Genomic DNA, 19,418 nt, shown 5'->3' with positions numbered 1-19,418 from the left:
CCTTCATCATTTTAGGCAGTCTAATAGGTGTGAAGTGGTACCTTATAGTTGTTTTTATTTACATTTCTTTAATTAATAGTGACTTGGAGCTTTTTTTTAAATATGTTTACAAACAATTTCCATTTCTTCAACTGAAAATTGTCTGTTTATATCCTTTGACCATTTGTCAATTTGTCAAATAATTTATATTATTGGAGAAGTCCTTTGTCAGAAACATTTACTATATTTCTTATAAGTTTATTGTTTGCTTTCTAATCTGGATAGCATTGGTTTTGCTTCTGCAAAAATGTTCATTCTCTCTTCTCATTTTCAGTCAATGATAGAAATTAAGCATCTTGCAAGTTGAGATCCTTTTCCTTTATTTTTTCATTTTTATTATTAACACCTAGCATAGTGCATGGAATTGATTGTTGGATTAATGATATTATTGCCTCCCATGATTTCAGTGATTTCAATTTCAAAATTCATCTCTCTCCAGATAACTCCCAAAGCTCAATGTTAAACTCTCTTCTAAAATTCAATTCAAAGCACTTTAATTGAATATGTCTCTGGAATGTTTTCACCTGGAGTAGAAGAAACCATATTAAAATTAACATTCCATAAACTGAAATCTTTTCCCAAGACCTATTCCTTCTCTTATCTTACCTTCTTTTCTTCATAACAGTTCAACATTTTTATTTTTTTAAATCATTTCACAATTCTGCTCCATAATCATCACTCCCTTCCCCTAGCACATCCAATCATTTACAAAATACTACTGCTACTGCTGCTACTATGAACCACTTTTGCCTTCACTGTGATTAACTCCTAACTGCTGTTCCTACCTTGATGTCTCTTTCCATTTACTGATTTAAAAGTGATCTTCTAAGAGTTGAGGTTGACTTCTCACTCCCCTATTCAAAACTGTTCAGTGGCTTCCCATTGCCTATTGAACTAAATATAATCCTCTTAACCTGACATTTCAATAGCATCCACAATCTGGTTCCAGCTTGCCTTTTGAGCCTCATTTCATAATACAGTGTTGCAAAATATCTGCATTACAATTGATCAAGATTTTTTTTGTCTCTCCTAGACAAATAGATTTCCATTTTTTAATAAACTTAAACATCATAACAATTAAAACTGCCTGAAATCTGACTGCTTTCAAATGTATGTTCTTCATCAAAGGAAATCTTTAAGTGAAGTGTATATAACCTTTGGTACAGAATATAGAAAAGAATGAAAAATGGATAATTATTGGTACAGTATGCAAAAGAGTTTTCTTTTCAGGTGTTAGTTTAATTAGAGGATATTTTACTTCCTATTCATCTCTAAGAATCTTTGACTATCTAGATCTTTCCTTTCTTCATCATTTTCCACTTTGTCCTGAGCCCCAAATTGACTGCTCCTGTGTCTATCTTTTTTTTGATCTACATTTTTCTCTTACATTTTCCAGATTACATGTGATTAATATTTACTAATATTTGTTTTCTTATATTTTGCAACCCATGTTCTTTCTCTCCTTCCCCTTTTTCCCTGTCCCTACAAATTCATATAATATGATATAAGGCTATATGTATATATGTATACATGTATACATATATATATATATATATATATACATGTATACATATATATATATATATAGCATATATATATATATATACACTATCATATAATTCACATTTCCATGTTCATTCATTGTGAAAGAAGAATCACTGCTTACACTAGGGGAAAAAAAGTCATGGAAATAAAGCAAAGAAAGGTACATTTCAATTTTGATTGGGATTCTGTCTATTCCTTCTTAGATATCCTTTTTTGTCATGATTTTCTTGGAATTAATTGGGTCTTTGCCTTGTTGACAATAATTAAGTCATTCACAGGTAACCATCATACATAATTGTTACCGTGTGCAACATCCTCCTGGTTCTGCTCACTTCATTTTGTATCATTTTATAGGTCTCTCCAGGTTATTTTTGTGATCATCTTGTTTGTCATTTCTTATGGCACCACATCTCTTTATATTGAAAATGTTTCTATGTTTTTAAAGGTCAGCTCTGATGCTACTTCTTTCCTGATGCTTTGGTAAAATTGGTTATCTATTGTATACAAGCTGGACTAGTTCTTTAAGGGAGTGGAGAGGCTGGATTTTAATTTGGCTAACTTTGTGAATTGTCTTGAACCATTAATATAACTTCCTTGTGTTTGAGGCATAATTGCTCCAGCCTATAATGATTGTAATAGACTTCTCTACTAGCAGCAATGCAATGATCCAGGACAATTTTGAGGGAATTATGAGAAAGTATGCTATTCACATTCAGAGGAAGAACTGTGGTAGCAGAAATGAAGAAGAAAAACAATTACCTGATCACATGGGTTGAGAGGGATATGATTGGGGATTTAGTCCCTAAATGATCAACCTAGTTCAAATTTTAATACTATGGCAATAGGTCTTGATCAATAATACATGTAAAATGCAGTGGAATTGAGGGTCAGCTACAGGAGGGGATTAGTGGGAGGGGAGGGAAAGAATATGAATCTTGTAACCTTGGAAAAATATTTTAAATTTACTAATTAAATAAAATTTTAAAAATAAATTCTCCACCTCTAAAGTATGAACTCTGATTTAAGAAAACAATAAAGTTTTTCATAAAAATTATTATCATTACCACTTATGTAATGCTTTATTATTTTCATCATCATGTAATCTCATTGAATTTTCAAAATAGCAATGAGAGATGTGTTATTATCACCTCCATTTAATAGATGTGGAAACTGTATCTGAGAGAGGTTGATTTAGTAATTGGGTGACCTGAGCAAATCACAGGTTTACACAGTTAGAAAGTGACTGAGTTAGATTCCAATTCATTTCTTCTGACTAAGTCATGTCCTTTTCTACTATGCCACTGATTTATTAATGTTGGCTCAGTTAATAAGGGGCATGTTTATAATGATGATCACTATTTTTTTCAGCTGGTGGACATTGCATGGATGGCTCTCTGATGTGTCCATCGACTAATAGCTGCATCCCAGCATCCCAACGTTGTGATGGCTTTGTTGACTGCACTGATTTTCAACTTGATGAGTCCAGCTGCTCAGGTACTGCTTTACATTACAATACAGTTTACAATAGAAACATGGAGTGGTTATTATTATTATTATTATTAAATCTACAAAGTAAAATAAAACTGATATTATGAGTAAGTCTTGAGTGGAACATTAAACTTACCATGATGAGTTGGTGGTGCCAGGAGGAAAGGTCGCATTTAATCAGAGGTTTAGAGCCTTGGTAGTGATTACTACCCCCCTTCATTTTAAAGATGAGGGAACTGAGTCCAAAAAAGGTCAAATTACTTACCTAAGATTATTCAGTTAATGTTGGTAGAGTTAGGATTCAAACACACCTTATTCCTAATCCACTTTTATTTTTACAATAGCATTCTGCTATTCCTTTTTTATTAAATTCAAAAATAAAATGCTAATAAGTAGCTAATGATATATAATCCTCTTTATAAAATGCATATGAAATAATATGGAAACCTTTTTTAAAAAACAGTCCTTATTTATATAGTGATTTGTATATTTAGATTATCTAATTTAAATTTCACAATATCAGTTGAGGTAAGGACTAAGGGTTTTTTATTGTTTTATCTTCATTTTATAGATGAGAAAATTGAGGCTGAGGGAGGGAAAAGGGATTTGTTTATGGGCAAACAGCTATCACATAACAGAAGTAGTGATTACATTTCAGTACTTAAGAGACTTCAAACCAGAAAATATCCCATTTATGCCACCATGTTACTATACTTTTTTTTTAAACAGAAAACAAAATATAGTAATGATGGAACCATATTCATTTAATATCTTCTTTTAGTCCTAAAGATGACCTTTTCTATTGCATTATCTCTTTCTTCTGAAAAAGCTTATTTTTTCTAATCATTCAATGTAATGAGGTTTTCTCTAAGAATAACTGCTTTTCTCTTCACCTGTTGATTTTTGCTTACAGTGATCATCACTGTATTCCAAACCTCTCTGATGCATTTGATTGGTAACATTTATTTTTATGGCAGTTATTCTCTATGAGGTCTACCATAACAATTCTCCCAGATAAGCCCAATTAGACTGTCAAGGAGAGTATATATTAAATAAGGAAAAGAATGAGGACTTTAGGTTCTGTTCTGAGTTCTGAGACAGCTAAGAGAGCACAAATTAATGGTAAAAAGACATTTTAGGTCATCATTTTATAATTAAATGGGTTAGATTTGACTAACTAACCCATGTATATATATTTTTGTTCCACAGCAGAATATAATTAGATAAATGAAAAAAGCAGGGTCATAGTCATCAAGTTACATACATTCTTTGCAACATTTCCCCCCAGATCAGTAAACTTTTTATGCATCTTTCATATAAAATATTCACCACTGTAAATATTTATCTCAGGATCCTAGAAATTAATAAAGGCAATCTTACTAATATGTCTAGGTGGACAACAATTTGAATTTCTCACAGACAATGAAAATTGGCATCTGACTTTAATATTTTACTTCAAATTACCACGTGCCTATTTTGGATAAGGTACCAGGAGTTAAATTAAAACCTACTTTCTACAGATGTAGATATATTTTGCAATGAATTAGGAAAAGAAGTCAATTCAAAACTTCCTTCTGTAGTTTTAAAACTAGTAAGTATAGAACTTAACGGCAATTATAGAAGTGAAAACATTAATTAAATGGAGATAGAGAGATACATAGATATATAGATAGATGGATACTTATTATGCACTTACTGTTCTAGTCACCATGTTAAGTAATGATACTTTCTTTATTCAAACACTGTACTAGTCATTCAGAATAAAAAAGATCAATGATAAATTTGCCCCTGCACTCAAAAGTTTATATTTTTCTGGAGAGATGGAACCTTTTCTCAGATTTTAGTCTATGTTTACAGGCTTTAGTCTCTACATTTTTGTGAGTTTTTGACACTTCTTAGACAAGGCAACACTTCTCTAGTTCTCATGACTTTTCAGAGATCAAGGACAATGATTCTGAACTTACTTCTGCTAGTTCTTTCAGCACCTGCAGATTTAGTTCATCTGCATCAGGTAATTTGAATTTATCCAGGATAGTTAATTGCTTTTTTAAATTATCTTTGCTTCTCTTGGGCATCAACTCCATATTGGCCAGGATTTTAAGCTTAAGACAACAGCAACAATAAACAGCAGTTTGTATATTGAAACTTGAATCCAGATCTTTTGAATCTAAACCAAGTTTACTTAACACTATATACCACTGATTTTGGCTACTAGTCATATAAGCAGATAATCTGTACCTAATCAGGTAGTTTTAATATTTTGAACTAATATAAAACCATAATTAATTATTTCTACATGCAGAGTAAAGAGGATAGAGAGTGCCCACAGTTCACTGGGGGCATTGGAGATAGAAACCCTGGGACAGAGGAGAAGGTCATTACCAAGAAGGCTGATATACATAATGGTGGGAAAGAGCTTGTCCAAACTAACCATTTAGGAAATTACCATTCTTACAACTGAAATACACAATTAATTTGTTAATTGACCAGTGAAGACATCTTAGTCTGGCCAAGTCAATATGAATTTTTCTCACCATTTTATTTAATTAATTTAAGTAACTAGATGCTAAGCTTTGCTTTTCCTACACTAATTCAATACTGGGAGAGTTGCTATTATTTTCTTAATTTGGTACTCCTTTGATTTAACCTTTCCCCCCACCAACATTCATTGTTCTGGTCAACCAAGATACAACTCTGTTTTCACTTCTCCCTTATTCACCAAGTATTTACTATCTCCCAAAGAGTAATACATAGACCCAGTTTTGGGGTCTGAGTAAAATAAAGGCCTCTGTCTTTTGATTTCATGATTTTTTTCTTTGAAATGACATGATCATTTAAGTCATCTGTGCCTGATAAAATAAAAGAATGTGATTTAAAAGACTGCCACATTAAAATGAGAGCTTATTTTATGAATACTGGCTCTAGACTTGTCAAATATTGATGATATATCAGTGCAAATTGCATCAAGAGACTGAATACATCTTTCCTCTTGAAATATCAAATAGCTTTGAGGTCATTTTTCCATGAATTTTATGACTATAACCCATAGCAGCCAATAATTAGAACAGTGGTCACAGAACAGATGGTGAACACCTGGTCTTACTTTACCTCTATATTTAAAACATTAACAAAATATCAAGATTAGACACAATAAATGTTGTAAGTAAAATGCATCTTAAATTTTTTTATCTTTCTGAATTGTATTTATAAAATGTAATTTTTAGGAATACATCATTTGTCAGAGATGGAGATACAATGCATTGACTTATTTAAGCTAAAATCAAATTGAAACTTTTGATCTGTTAGTCCTATGGTTTCTCTTATGTACCTATTACTCCTATAAATTCAAGGACTTCAAATGAAATTATTTTGTAATTACTCTAATTGCCATTGATTTGAATAGGGAAGTTGATAGTTGATGCAGTTATTACATATGATATGGGGGGGATAAATAAGGGTTCAAATATATATAAATTAACAGATTTATTTAGCTAAGGGGAGGAAGGAAAGGGGATCCTTCTAACCCAAAACAGATTAAAACCCTTATAACTTCCTATAACTATTCTAAACTAACTCCTAAATGATTAAATAAGATTTGGGATGGTTTGGTAGGAGCAGAAACCAAGGGCCAAAGAATCTCACACAACTGGAGTCCTCTTGGGTCAAACTGAAGTCCCAGTAAGAAGAGTAGCTCTGCAGATCCACACAGGATCAAGAGGGAAATGATGATTAACACACACACACTCACTCAACCACTCCTGCAAGATGTTCTAATTTCCTGACAGCTTCAAAATCTTTTTCCTTCAGAGAGAGCCACCTCCACTCACTCCCTGTCTTCTTCCCAGAGAGCCCACTGTCACTCTGTAATCACTCTCAGTTCCTGAGTGCTTTGGAATGTTGGCCTGCAGGGTCTCCTACTTCTAGCAAAGAGTTAGTCCTTACAACAGTTCACCCCTTAGCACAAAGCTGAAATCATGTTGAAAACAATATTTTGGCATTTGTGCATTAATAAAGTTATATTTTCCTTAAACTAAAATTTCTACCCATAATAATAACCTACACTCATCTATCTTATCCTATCTTATATTATCCTATTCTAGGGATTTAATCAAGAGAAAGGAAAAAAGGGAAAGTATACAATGAACAAGTACAAAGTTCAAAGTACAGATCAAACATATACAAAAGCAAAACAAGCAAATAACATCAAAATACAAGTACAAATTTCATGCAAAACATTAAAATGTAAAATACTAATCTTATCAACTAATACAGAAAATTCTATTACTCTTGCAAAGCATAAACAGCAAACAGACTAAATTTTTTGAAAAATACAATAAACACATTTCATAAGTTTAAAAAAATTTAAACCAAGCCAGCAAACTTATGCAAACTTATGCAAAAAACATTTAACAATAGATGAAAATAAACATTCTATGTTAAGAACTTAGCAAATATGATCTATGTACATAAGATTTACATATATACATATAATACATACATACAATGTATACATGGTGCTATACATATACACATATATACACTTCATATTTATACATCACATATATACACATATATACACTATCATACAATTAATTTTATAATCCTAACTATAATATACACTATTTACATATACTTACATATGTATTTACATTTTTGTGTGATATGTGATGTTATATGTCATATGCGCAATATAATGTATGTTGTTATGTATGTTGCAATGTATTTTGTATTGTAGTTCAGTGTCTTACCTTATCTTATCAACCTTAAACTCTAATCTATTTACTACAGCCCTATCTTAATAAAATCTCCTAAAACTAATCTCACTTATCTATACTATTGCTATTCTAAACTAAGTAGCTAACTATTTTTTTTGTTAGCAATTAACTACTTTATAACTAATTATAACATTATTGGTATCTAGCTATATATTGTTTCACTCATTCAATGAGGAAATCAATGTATCCTAACCATGTTTATATTTTTGAATTTATGTGTTTGTTATGTTGTTATTCACATTATGTCACATTGTTTTGTTAGTGTTATGTCAGTGTTAATGTTTTGTTATTGTTGTGTTACTGTTGTATGCAATGAACTTACCAGAACTTCAGATTATTCCTTCTCTTCTCATCTTGTTTGAAGAATTCTTCCTCTCCAAAATTCATGGTAGTAAAATGTATTGGTGAATGCTTATGAATATATGTTATGTTATGTTACATTACCCAAATTCCTTAACACCATTAGTCCATAAATCATTTGATCCTCTTCATTGAAAATTACCTGCAAAGTATTTATCTCCTTACTATTTATAAGTCTTTCAGTCTTTTACAATGTCCATCAATTTTCTGAATCCTCCTCTTCATCTGCAATGTCTTCTTCCATCTGAATGTCTTCATCCACTGGAATGGTCTTCTCCTTACTGATCTTTTTGACTGTAGACTCTATGTGACTGATGAATCTCAGCTTTCCGTAAATTCTTCTTCATTTTCTGATACCATGAATCTCTTCCTAATACTTTCACTGAAGTTGATGAAACTAACACAATCATATAAGAGCCTACCCAACTCTATTGATTTGATGATGTTTTTGAAAATTTTTCCACATACACCATATCACCTGGTTGAAAATTATGAAGAGAATAATCCAAAGGACCAGATTGGATCAATACTCCCATATCATGCAGTTCTCTAAACCATTGTTGTAATGCACTTAAATATGAAACAAGTTGACAATCTTCTTCTAAGAGAAATGTATAAACAGTCTTACAAGTTTTTGCCTGCAATGGGGCATGTCCAAAGAGCATTTCATAACATGATATATGTATGTCTGCTCTTGGTCTTGTACATAGGTAAAACAGAGCTATGGGAAGAATATGTGGCCATTTTAGATGAGTTTTAGCATAAATTTTCCTCTCCATAGTCTTGAGTTCCCTATTCACATGCTCCACATGACCTGAACTTTGGGGATGATAAGGAACATGATATTTAGGTGTTATTCCTAGATTATCATAGATTCTTTTCCAGGATATCTTGTGGGAAATGAGATCCTTTATCAGAATCTATGATAATTGGAACACTGAACCTAGGAACCATTTCCTTAATCAAAACGTTCACCACAAAGCTAGCTGTATTAGTATTAGATGGAAAAGCTTTGGGCCATTTTGTTAATCTGTCAACAATTACAAAACAAAACTTGTATCTGCCAGATTTTTGGCATGCTTATGTAATCTATTTGCAAACTCTCAAATGAACAATATGCCAAAGGTCTACCACCCAAACCTTTCTTTTTGAATGCTCCCTGATTAAATTTTTGGCAAACAGAAAAACTTTTACAGATCTTACTTACAATAGTACTTATTCCTGGTGCTACCCATTGCCTTTTTACAGAGTCTACAATAGCTTGAGTAACAAAATGACCTTTTGTGTGAATGGCTTGACATGAACAGGTATATAAATCTTTTGGTAACAGTGGTTTTCCAGTGTCTGCAAACCATATTCCATGTTCTTTCCTTGCTCCAAATTTCTCCTACCACTCCTACCATATCCTACCACTTCTGAATTTCTGAGTCCCCATTAGCTCTTTCTAACTCATCAGACTCAATAGTTGACAAATTCATTATATAAACTGGAATATTTTGGGCTGCAAACTTAGCAGTTATATCAGTTCTATGATTTCCTTTAGAGTCTGAATCTTTGCCATGAGTATGATTTCTACAATGGATCACCACTAGCTGTTTAGGTTTTTAGATATCATCCAACAACTCAGTTATTATTTCTGCATGTGCAATTGGTTTTCACAATGCAGTAATAAAACCTCGGTGTTTCCAGATTTTTCCTATTGCATGACATACTGAAGATGCATAATGAGTTTGTAAAATATTAGCACTTTTACCATCAGCTAGAAGACCTGCTTCCTTCAACTCTGCTTTTTGAGCACTAACCTTGCTATGTAATCACCCATACCACAGTGTCTCAAATTCTGTGACCACTGCAGCACAAGTACATCAAATTCCATCACACAAATATGAAGAACCATCAGTGAATAATACCAAGTCTGGATTTTCAAGAGGAGTGTCTTTCAAATCCATCCTAGGCATATCCACTAGGTCTACTACTTCTACCCAGTCATATAATGGTTTCCCCTTCTTTGGCAAATCAGGAAGATGTGTAGCTGAATTTAAGGCACTACACCTCTTCAACTGGATATTCTCACTACTCAGGAGAATAATTTCATACTTAGAATTTTGTTGGTATGAATAAGCTTGAGTATGAAATTTCCTCATTACTGTTTATATTTTATGTAAACAATATATAGTCAATGGACATCCCAAAACTAAATCTGATGACATCTGGACTAACACTGCAGCAGCTGCCACACCCCTTAGACAATGAACTGTACCTGTAGCTATTGGATCAGTATAATAACTATAATATCCAATTGGGCAATAAATTTGTCCTAAAGTCTATGTCAGTACCTGAGAAGAAATACCTTTAGTTTCATTAACAAACAGTTGGAATGGTTTTGTATAATCTGGGATACCCAAATCTGGAGCAGATAAAATGGATTCTTTCAGTTTACTTAAGGCTTGCAGATGTTCAGGCTTTAGTTTCTGAGATTTAGGCTCTGTATTCTTGGTTAAATCTGTTAGGAATTTTGTTAGTTCACTACATCTAAGTACTACAGAATCCAGTTGTTCCAAGAACATTTCTGAGTTGCTTTTTGGTCTTAGGAGTACTCAGTTTCTGGATATCTGCTATTCTTTGCTGTGTGATAATTCTTGGACCCTTTGATAACACAAAACCAAAATATTGCATTCAAGGCAAAACCTATTGTAATTTTTCCTTGAAGATATTATGCCCATGCTTATATAATTCTAACAAAAGAATCTTGCCATCTCTCAGACATACCTTAGCATTTGGTAATGCAAGAATAAAATCATCCACAAAATGCACCAATTTACTTTCTTTGAATGTTATAGTTTTCACATCTCTATTAAGAATTTGTGAAAATTGGTTAGGTGAATTGGTAAAACCCTGAGGCAAAAGAATCCATATTTGTTTGCTTTTCTCCAAGGTAAAAGCAAAGATCTTTTGAGAAATCTCATGAACTGTAATTGAGAAAAAAAAAGCTGAGCATAAATCTACAGCAGTGAAATATCTTACCTGACTTGGAATGGAAGAAATTATAACAGCTAGACTTGGTACAACAGGATGAGTCATTTTTTTCATTTAAACATTATTTTTACTTGGTCAATTTCTAACATTATTCCTTAGATACAAAAATTATTTTCTTTTCCACCCTCCCCTCCCGCCATCCCTCCCATAGCCTATGTGCAATTCCACTGGGTATTGCAGGTGTCCTTGATCTAAACCCATTTCCATGTTGTTTGTATTTGTACTATGATATTCATTGTATATCCCCAATCATATCCCCTTGACCCCTGTAGACAAGCAGTTGTTTTATTTGCTGTTTTTACTACCACAGATTTTCCTCTGCATGTGTATATTGTAGTTGTGTTTTTTTCCTCATAGATCCCTCCAGTTTATTCAGGGACATTACATTGCCACTAATGGAGAAGTCCATTACATTAGATTATATCACAGGTTATAAGTCTCTGTGTACAATATTTTCCTGATTCTGATCCATTTGCTCTGCATCACTTCCTGGAGGTTGTTCCAGTTCCCATGGAATTCCTCCACTTTATTATTACATTGAGCACAATAGTATTCCATCACCAACACATACCACAATTTCTTCAGCCATTCCTCAAATGAAGGGCATCCCCTCATTTTCCAAATTTTTCCCACCACAAAGTGCTCAGCTATGAATATTCTTGTACATGTCCTTTTTCTTATTATCTCATTGGGGTACAAGCCCAGTAGTGCTATGGCTGGATCAAAGGGCAGACAGTCTTTTAACACCCTTTGGGCATAGTTCCAAATTGCCCTCCAGAATGGTTGAATCAATTCACAACCCCACCAGCAATGAATTAATGTCCCTACTTTGCCACATCCCCTTCAGCATTCATTACTTTCCTTGCTCAAGTCTAGTTTTAGTTGTTGGGAGAGTGTTTTGTAGTTGTGTTCATATAGTTCCTGTGTTTGCCTTGGCAGATAGATTCAAAGTATTTTATATTGTCTAAGGTGATTATGAATGGAATTTCTCTTTCTAACTCTTGCTGCTGAGATGTGTTGGAAGAAATGCTGATGATTTATATGGATTTATTTTGTATCCTACAACTTTGCTAAAGTTGTTGATTATTTCCACTAGCTTTTTTCTTGATTCTCTAGGATTCTTTAAGTAGACCATCATATCATCTGCAAAGTGTGACAGCTTGGTCTCCTCATTGCCAATTTTAATACCTCCCATTTATTTTTCTTCTCTAATTGCTACTACTAGTGTTTCTAGTACAATGTTAAATAAAAGAAGTAATAATGGGCATCCTTGTTTCACTCCTGATCTTATTGGGAATGCATCTAGTATATCTCCATTGCAGATGATGTTGGCTGGGTTCTAGATAGATACTGTTTATTATTTTTAGGAAATACCTTTCTATTTCTATACTTTCTAGTGTTTTCAAGAGGAATGGCTCTTGTATTTTGGCAAAGGACTATTCTGTGTCAATTCAGATAATCATGTGATTTTTGTTGGATTGCTTGTTGATATGGTCAATTAAGTGGATGGTTTTCCTAATATTGAACCATCCTTTCATTCCTGGTATAAATCCTACCTGATCATAGTGAATAACCCTCCTGATCACTTGTTGGAGTCTTTTTGCTAGTATCCTATTTAAGATTTTTGCATCTATGTTCTTTAGGGAGATTGGTCTATAGTTTTCTTTCTCTATTTTTGACCTGCATGGCTTTGGAATCAGTACCATATTTGTGTCATAAAAGGAATTTGGTAGCAGAACAGTTAAAATTTAGGGGAGACTATGGGGTGACTGAGGCAGGTAGGAATTAGTTTCTCTCTGCAAGGAGTATCATATTTTTAGAGGTTTATTAAAGTTAAGGATTAAAGAAAATATAGGATAAGAAAAAACACTTGCCTAGGTCAGAGGCCTAGATAAGACCTCACCTACATTATGGAAAGAGCCATGTCTGCTCCAAAATGGAAGTCCAAAAAAAGAGACCCAAAACCCTTTGCCACCAGCTTAAATCCTTCCTCGATCTCGGCCCACCTCAGAATTCCCGTGAGATTACAAAGCATTTTGGGGAAGTGGAGCAAAGGCTTGTGGGGATTGTAGTCCTGTATTTGAGTCTATTTTTTTACATCCCCTCGTTTGATCCTCTGGGAAGAAGTCCTTCCCCAAAGGATCATAAAAACATAGTCAATTTAAAGATAACAATAATTTGAGGATAAATGAAAGAAAAGAACAAAACTGATAATTACTGGACGCATTGACAGAAAGCCAGTTAGGGGACAGTCGCCTTTGGCATTAAAGTATACATACAAATAAATGTTCAATCAACTACACCCAAAGTTCAATTTTGTGCAGCTGGCTGGTCTGGAGGCTTCTTCATGGTATCTTCTCCAACAGTTCAGTTCTGGATTCAGAGAGGTAGCATCTTCTTTACCTAAAATTCTTCTCAAAAAAAATTTAAACTTTGCAATTTAAATAATGATATTTTTACATTCCCCCCGTTAAGAGGGTGATTAAAAAAAAAACAGGATCACTTAGGGATGCATGGCTGAGGTATGAGGTATATGAATCAATTGGCAAGAGATATTAAAAGATATCATAAAAATTCAAAAACAAAGAAAAATTTCTGGATGAAAATATAGACAATCAAAGTCTTATGTGTAAAAATTACAAGTAAAGAAAAATAAATCTATAACAGGTCCTTCAATCAGGGCCCAATTATAATGATCTAAGGAATGATGCATTTACCAAGTCAGTAGCCAGGACTACAGAAAGGCACCACACTATGAGAGGCAGAAAAGAAAGGGACCAGATTATATAAGCCAAGTAGGAGCCAAGTTTGGGGATACTCATCTGTGAGTATCTACAGAGTGAGTGTGGACATAAGGAAGGCCTACATCTTAACATAAGTCAAGTGTTGCAACCCCAAGTCTCACACTAGGTTCAAAACCTTTGTATTGGCCTAGAAGTGCATCAATCCATCCTGGATTGGTTTTTCTTTGGCTCTGTGCAATGGCTCTTGTGTGTATATCTTGTCCTGGAATCAGACAGAATCATTAAGCAAAGTCCCATAATTTATTTAAATAATTAGTGGCATCGTTTTTATAGTCTCTAACTTTTTAGGGCATGCATTAGCAAATGTATTTCAAACTTGTAATACTGAAAAATCAAAAAGTTAAAGAAAAGCTTAATGCTGATGACATGTGCTTTAAATATAAAAAAGAGAGAAAAAAACAAATAGTGTATTGCACATGCAAGAAAAATATAATAATAAAAAGCTTTAAAAATTCAAAAATGTAGCTTATAATCATTGACACACTGTGTCAGGTAAGAAAATAAAGATTACAAGACTTTCTCACCAAAAATGAGATCCATTTCTTCTTAATATCTGGCCAGTGATCACTGTGAGTAGAAGGCAAATGAATTGAGAGAGATAACATTTTTTCATTTTTAAAAATACAGTAGTACAAATATGTAGTTATTAAAATCCCCAAAATTCTCAATAGCCCAATTAATTACAATAACAAACAAACACACTTTCATATTTCATATAAGTTGTATGACATTTAAAAGCCTATGAATTGATGGATATTTGTCACATTTTTTTACAAACGTAGCAACCTTTCAACCTTGGTAATAAACATATTTTTTAAACAAAGTAAAACTCATCTTGGGTTAAGAACATCAAGAAATCTAGATATCATTCTGGTGGAAGTAAAGTAGTGAGCTGAAGAGTATAAATAAAGGGGTGCTCCTTTTTCTTGGAGGCTTTTTAGGGGTACAAATGCCCTGAGATTATCAGCCCCAACTTTCATTCACATATTTAGAAATACGGGAAGGTTGGGGGTTATAAAATGTATTTCACTTCAGCTACTAGAATGGGCCTTACCTCATGGTAGGGGCAGGCAAAAATAACCAGAGAATGTTAAAAAAAATTCCAAAAATTTTATTTAAAAAAACCTTAAAATCATTTGAGATATTTAGCACATTAAATTTTCCAAAGGTTGTTATACAATTATAACCAGTTCTAAAGTCCATCTATCCTCGGCAAAATAGAAAAAAGCTGGGTTTTTTTCATATATGGGCTTATTCAATAATATTTGTTTAGCACAGTTATAGGGGAAAAACAACAGAATTTTAAAAACTCAGTACATTAAAAATAAATTCAATCAACCTTCAGTGTAAGAGAATAATATTGAATCCAGTAATATATGAACTTAAAATCACGAAGTTATATCTTAAAACAATCAGGAAAAATGCAATAGAGATACAGAGATTTTTTATAAACCATTGGACTCTGAAATGCCTTAGAATATAGCCTTTAGTCTCTTCAAAGTTCCTTGGGTGTGTTTTTTTTAATTATTAATTATCCATTTAAATGCCTATTGTCCGAAGGCAGAGTGGTAAGGGCTAAGCAATGGGGTCTGAGCGATCTGCTCAATCTGCTTGGGGTCACACACCTGGGAAGTATCTGAGGCCAGATTTTAACCCAGGACCACATGTCTTTAGGTCTGGCTCTCAGTTCATTGAGCCACCCATTTGCCCCTCCAAAGTTGAATCTTTGGGCTGAATCTTTCTTCTGGCACACAGGTGAAATCAATGAAATTACCAGAACAGTCAAAAGGTACCCTTTTAAACAGCCCATTGCTAAAAAGTCTGTTTCTTCTCTCTCTCCTTTTTCTCTCTCCTGCTCTGATACCTCCTCCAGTCCCAGTCCACGTGGCTAATCTTAGCCTAAGGGAAAATTGCCTCCTTTCCCTGTTGTCTCTCCCCTTCACCCACATGGCCAATACTGTTACCAGCTGATAGAAATGAGTCCTGAGTGATCTACTCCAAGGATCTGGGTGATGAGCCAGCTGAGGTCCTGCTCATGGGTCTGGGGCACAGAAACAGGCAGGCAGTGGCCAGCAGATGGCTGCAGGCAGAAACAAGGCAGGCAGGGCCAGTGAGAGGCCAGGAGCATGAGCTGGAGTGGCTGCTGGGGTAGGCAAGGCTGGGACCAGGTTCCGGGTAAGGACGCAGGCTGCAGGCAGGAAGCTAAGGGGCCAAGCCGGGTGGGGTGGGCAGCAAACACAACAGGTCCAGAGCCTGTAGCAGCTTTGCAAGGGTAAAAAAAAAAAACAAAAAAACTCGGCCAGAGTAAAGTGGCTCCAAAAAATTTTTTTTTCTAGGTACTAGATGTTATAAGTTGAACTAAAGATCAGAAAAGAAATCAGAAGATTGAGAGTTTTTTCTCCCAATTTGGTTACCAAAACTGTAAAGATTAAAATTTAGGAATATGGGGAGACTGAGGCAGGTAGGAATTAGTTTCTCTCTGCAAGGAGTATTATATTTTAGAGGTTTATTAAAGTTAAGGATTAAAGAAAATATAGGATAAGAAAAAACACTTGCCTAGGTCAGAGGCCTAGATAAGACCTCACCTACATTATGGAAAGAGCCATGTCTGCTCCAAAATGGAAGTCCAAAAAAAGAGACCCAAAACCCTTTGCCACCAGCTTAAATCCTTCCTCGATCTCGGCCCACCTCAGAATTCCCGTGAGATTACAAAGCATTTTGGGGAAGTGGAGCAAAGGTTTGTGGGGATTGTATTCCTGTATTTGAGTCTATTTTTTACAGTAGCACTCCCACTTTGCTTATTATTTCAAATTGTTTCTATAGTATTGGGATTAGCTGTACTTAAATGTTTGATAGGATTCATTTGTGAATCCATCTGGCTCTGGGGATTTTTTTCTTAGGGAGTTCTTTGATGTCCTGTTGGATTTCATTTTCTGATATGGGATTATTTAAGAATTCTATTTCTTCTTCTGTTAGTCTAGTCAGTTTGTAGTTTTGTAAAAATTCATCCATATCCCCTAGATTGGCATATTTATTGCCATTTAATTGGGCAATTAAGTTTTTAATGCTTGCCTTAATTTCCTCTTCATTGGAGGTTAGTTCTCCCTTTCCTTCCATGATACTGTTAATTTGGTTTTCCTCTTTCCTCTTTTTTATTAGATTGAATTCTTTGTCTATTTTGTTTTTTTTTTTCAAAGTACCAGCTGCTCGTCCTATTTATTAGTTCAATAGTTCTATCACTTTTGATTTTATTAATTTCTCCCTTAATTTTTAAGATGTCTAATTTGATATTCTTCTGAGGGTTTTTAATTTGTTCACTTTCAAGTTTTTTGATTTGCATGTCCAATTCATTGATCTCTGCCCTCCTTAATTTGTTAATATATGCACTCAGTGATATGAATTTTCCTCTCAGTACTGCTTTGGCTGCATCCCAGCAGGTTTGAAAGGATGTCTCACTATTGTCATTTTCTTCAATGAAATTATTAATTGTTTCTATGATTTGTTCTCTATCTAGCCAATTTGGGAGTATCATATTATTTAATTTCCAATTGATTTTTAATTTGGCTCTTCATGTACCCTTACTGATCATTATTTTTATTTTCTTATGATCTGAAAAGGTTGCATTTATTAATTCTACATTTCTGCATTTGTTTGCCACATTTTTATGACCTAGTACATCGTCAATCTTTGTGAATGTGTCATGTGCTGCTGAAAAGAAGGTGTATTCTTTTTTGCCCCTATTATTTTTCTCCACATATTGGTTCACCCTAAGTTTTCTAAAATTTCATTCACATCATTTACCTCTTTCTTATTTATTTTTTATTTGATTTATCTAAATTTGATAGTGGTTGGTTCAGGTCTCCCGCTAATATAGTTTTACTATCTATTTCCTCCTTCAGTTCTAGTTTCTCCCTTAGAAATTTGGGTGCTATACCATTTGGTGCATACATGTTGATTAGTGATATTTCCTCATTGTCTATACTCCCTTTTATCAGGATGTATTTACATTTCCTATCCCTTTTGATCAGGTCTATTTTTGCTTCGGCTTTGTCAGATATCATGATTGCAACTCCTGCCTTCTTTCTATCAGCTGAGACCCAATAGATCTTACTCCAACCTTTAATTCTGTCCTTGTGAGTATCTACCCACCTCATGTGTGTTTCTTGAAGACAATATATGGTAGGGTTTTGGATTCTAATCCACTCTTCTATCTGTCTATGTTTTATGGGTGAGTTCATCCCATTCACATTCAAAGTTTTGATTGTCACTTGTGACTTCCCTGGCATTTGTATCTTCTCCCAAAATTCTGACCATTCTTCTTTTGATATAAACTTTTAAACTGGTGGTTTAATTTAAATCAGTCCCTCTAGTCCGCTCCCTTGATATGCTTCCCTTTCCAGCCCCTTCCTTTTTGTTCCTTTGTTTTTTTATAGGTTCTGTTAATTTCCCTCCTCCCTCTCCTTCCCTCCCTTTTTGTACTCCCACCCTTAACCCCCCTTTAATTTTCCCTTCTCACTTACCCTGTTGGATAAGATAGAATTCAAGATCTCAATAGGTCTAGATGCTCTTCTCTCTCAGATTTGATTTCACTGAGAGTAAGTTTTAAGTAATACGAATTAGCACGTTCTTCCTCTACTTTCTATAAATAAATTCTTCCCCTCCCCTTCCCATGTTTATCTTTGTGTGACAAGGATTATTTTATTTAATTTATTTCTATTTCTTCAAGTATATCTTGATACCATCATAGATCCCCTCCCTCCCTTTTACTTTCTCCCCCCCTTTCTCCATATCATCTTGATACCCCAATCTTTCCCTATGAGTGATTCTTCTAATTACTCTAATAATGCATACAGTTTTGGAGAATTACACATAACATTTCCCCACATATTAATATATATATATATATATGCATATATATATATATATATATATATAAATGTAGACCTTATAGAAGACAGTTTGAATAAAATTTTTTTCTCCTTTTCCCTTTCTTTCATATTTACCTTTTCATGTTTCTCTTGCTCTTTGTTTTTGGATATCAAACTTTCCACTGAGTTCTGGTCTTTTCTTTAGAAATGCTTGGAAATCTTCTATTTTGTTGAATGCCCATACTTATCCCTGGAAGTATATAGTCAGTTTTGATGGATAGCTGATTCTTGCTTGATGACCCAGTTCTCTTGCCTTTCTGAATATCATGTTCCAGGCCTTGTGGTCTTTCAGTGTGGGAGCTGCTAGGTCTTGTGTGATCCTGATTGGAGCTCTTTGGTTTCTGAATTGTTTCTTTCTGGCTTCTTGTAGGATTCTCTCCTTAGTTTGAAAGCTTTGGAATTTGGCAATTACATTCCTGGAAGTTGTCTTTTGGGGATTTAGT

General features: G+C 33.9%; 1 protein-coding gene across 1 annotated transcript in view; it reads left to right on the top strand.

Moving 5' to 3' along the window:
* The window catches only part of MALRD1 (MAM and LDL receptor class A domain containing 1), a 1,015,998-nt gene that overhangs the window by 863,288 nt on the left and 133,292 nt on the right, over positions 1-19,418 (top strand). Inside the window, exon 36 of the mRNA XM_007504899.2 lies at positions 2,953-3,078. Coding sequence (XP_007504961.2) covers positions 2,953-3,078 — 126 coding nt within the window. The remainder of the gene's footprint in view (positions 1-2,952; positions 3,079-19,418) is intronic.

The sequence above is a fragment of the Monodelphis domestica genome, chromosome 5 (assembly GCF_027887165.1).
Source record: "Monodelphis domestica isolate mMonDom1 chromosome 5, mMonDom1.pri, whole genome shotgun sequence".
NCBI classification, from domain to species: Eukaryota; Metazoa; Chordata; class Mammalia; order Didelphimorphia; family Didelphidae; genus Monodelphis; species Monodelphis domestica.
The sequence above is the reverse complement of the archived record's forward strand: the minus strand, read 5'-3'. Positions and strand labels throughout refer to the sequence as shown.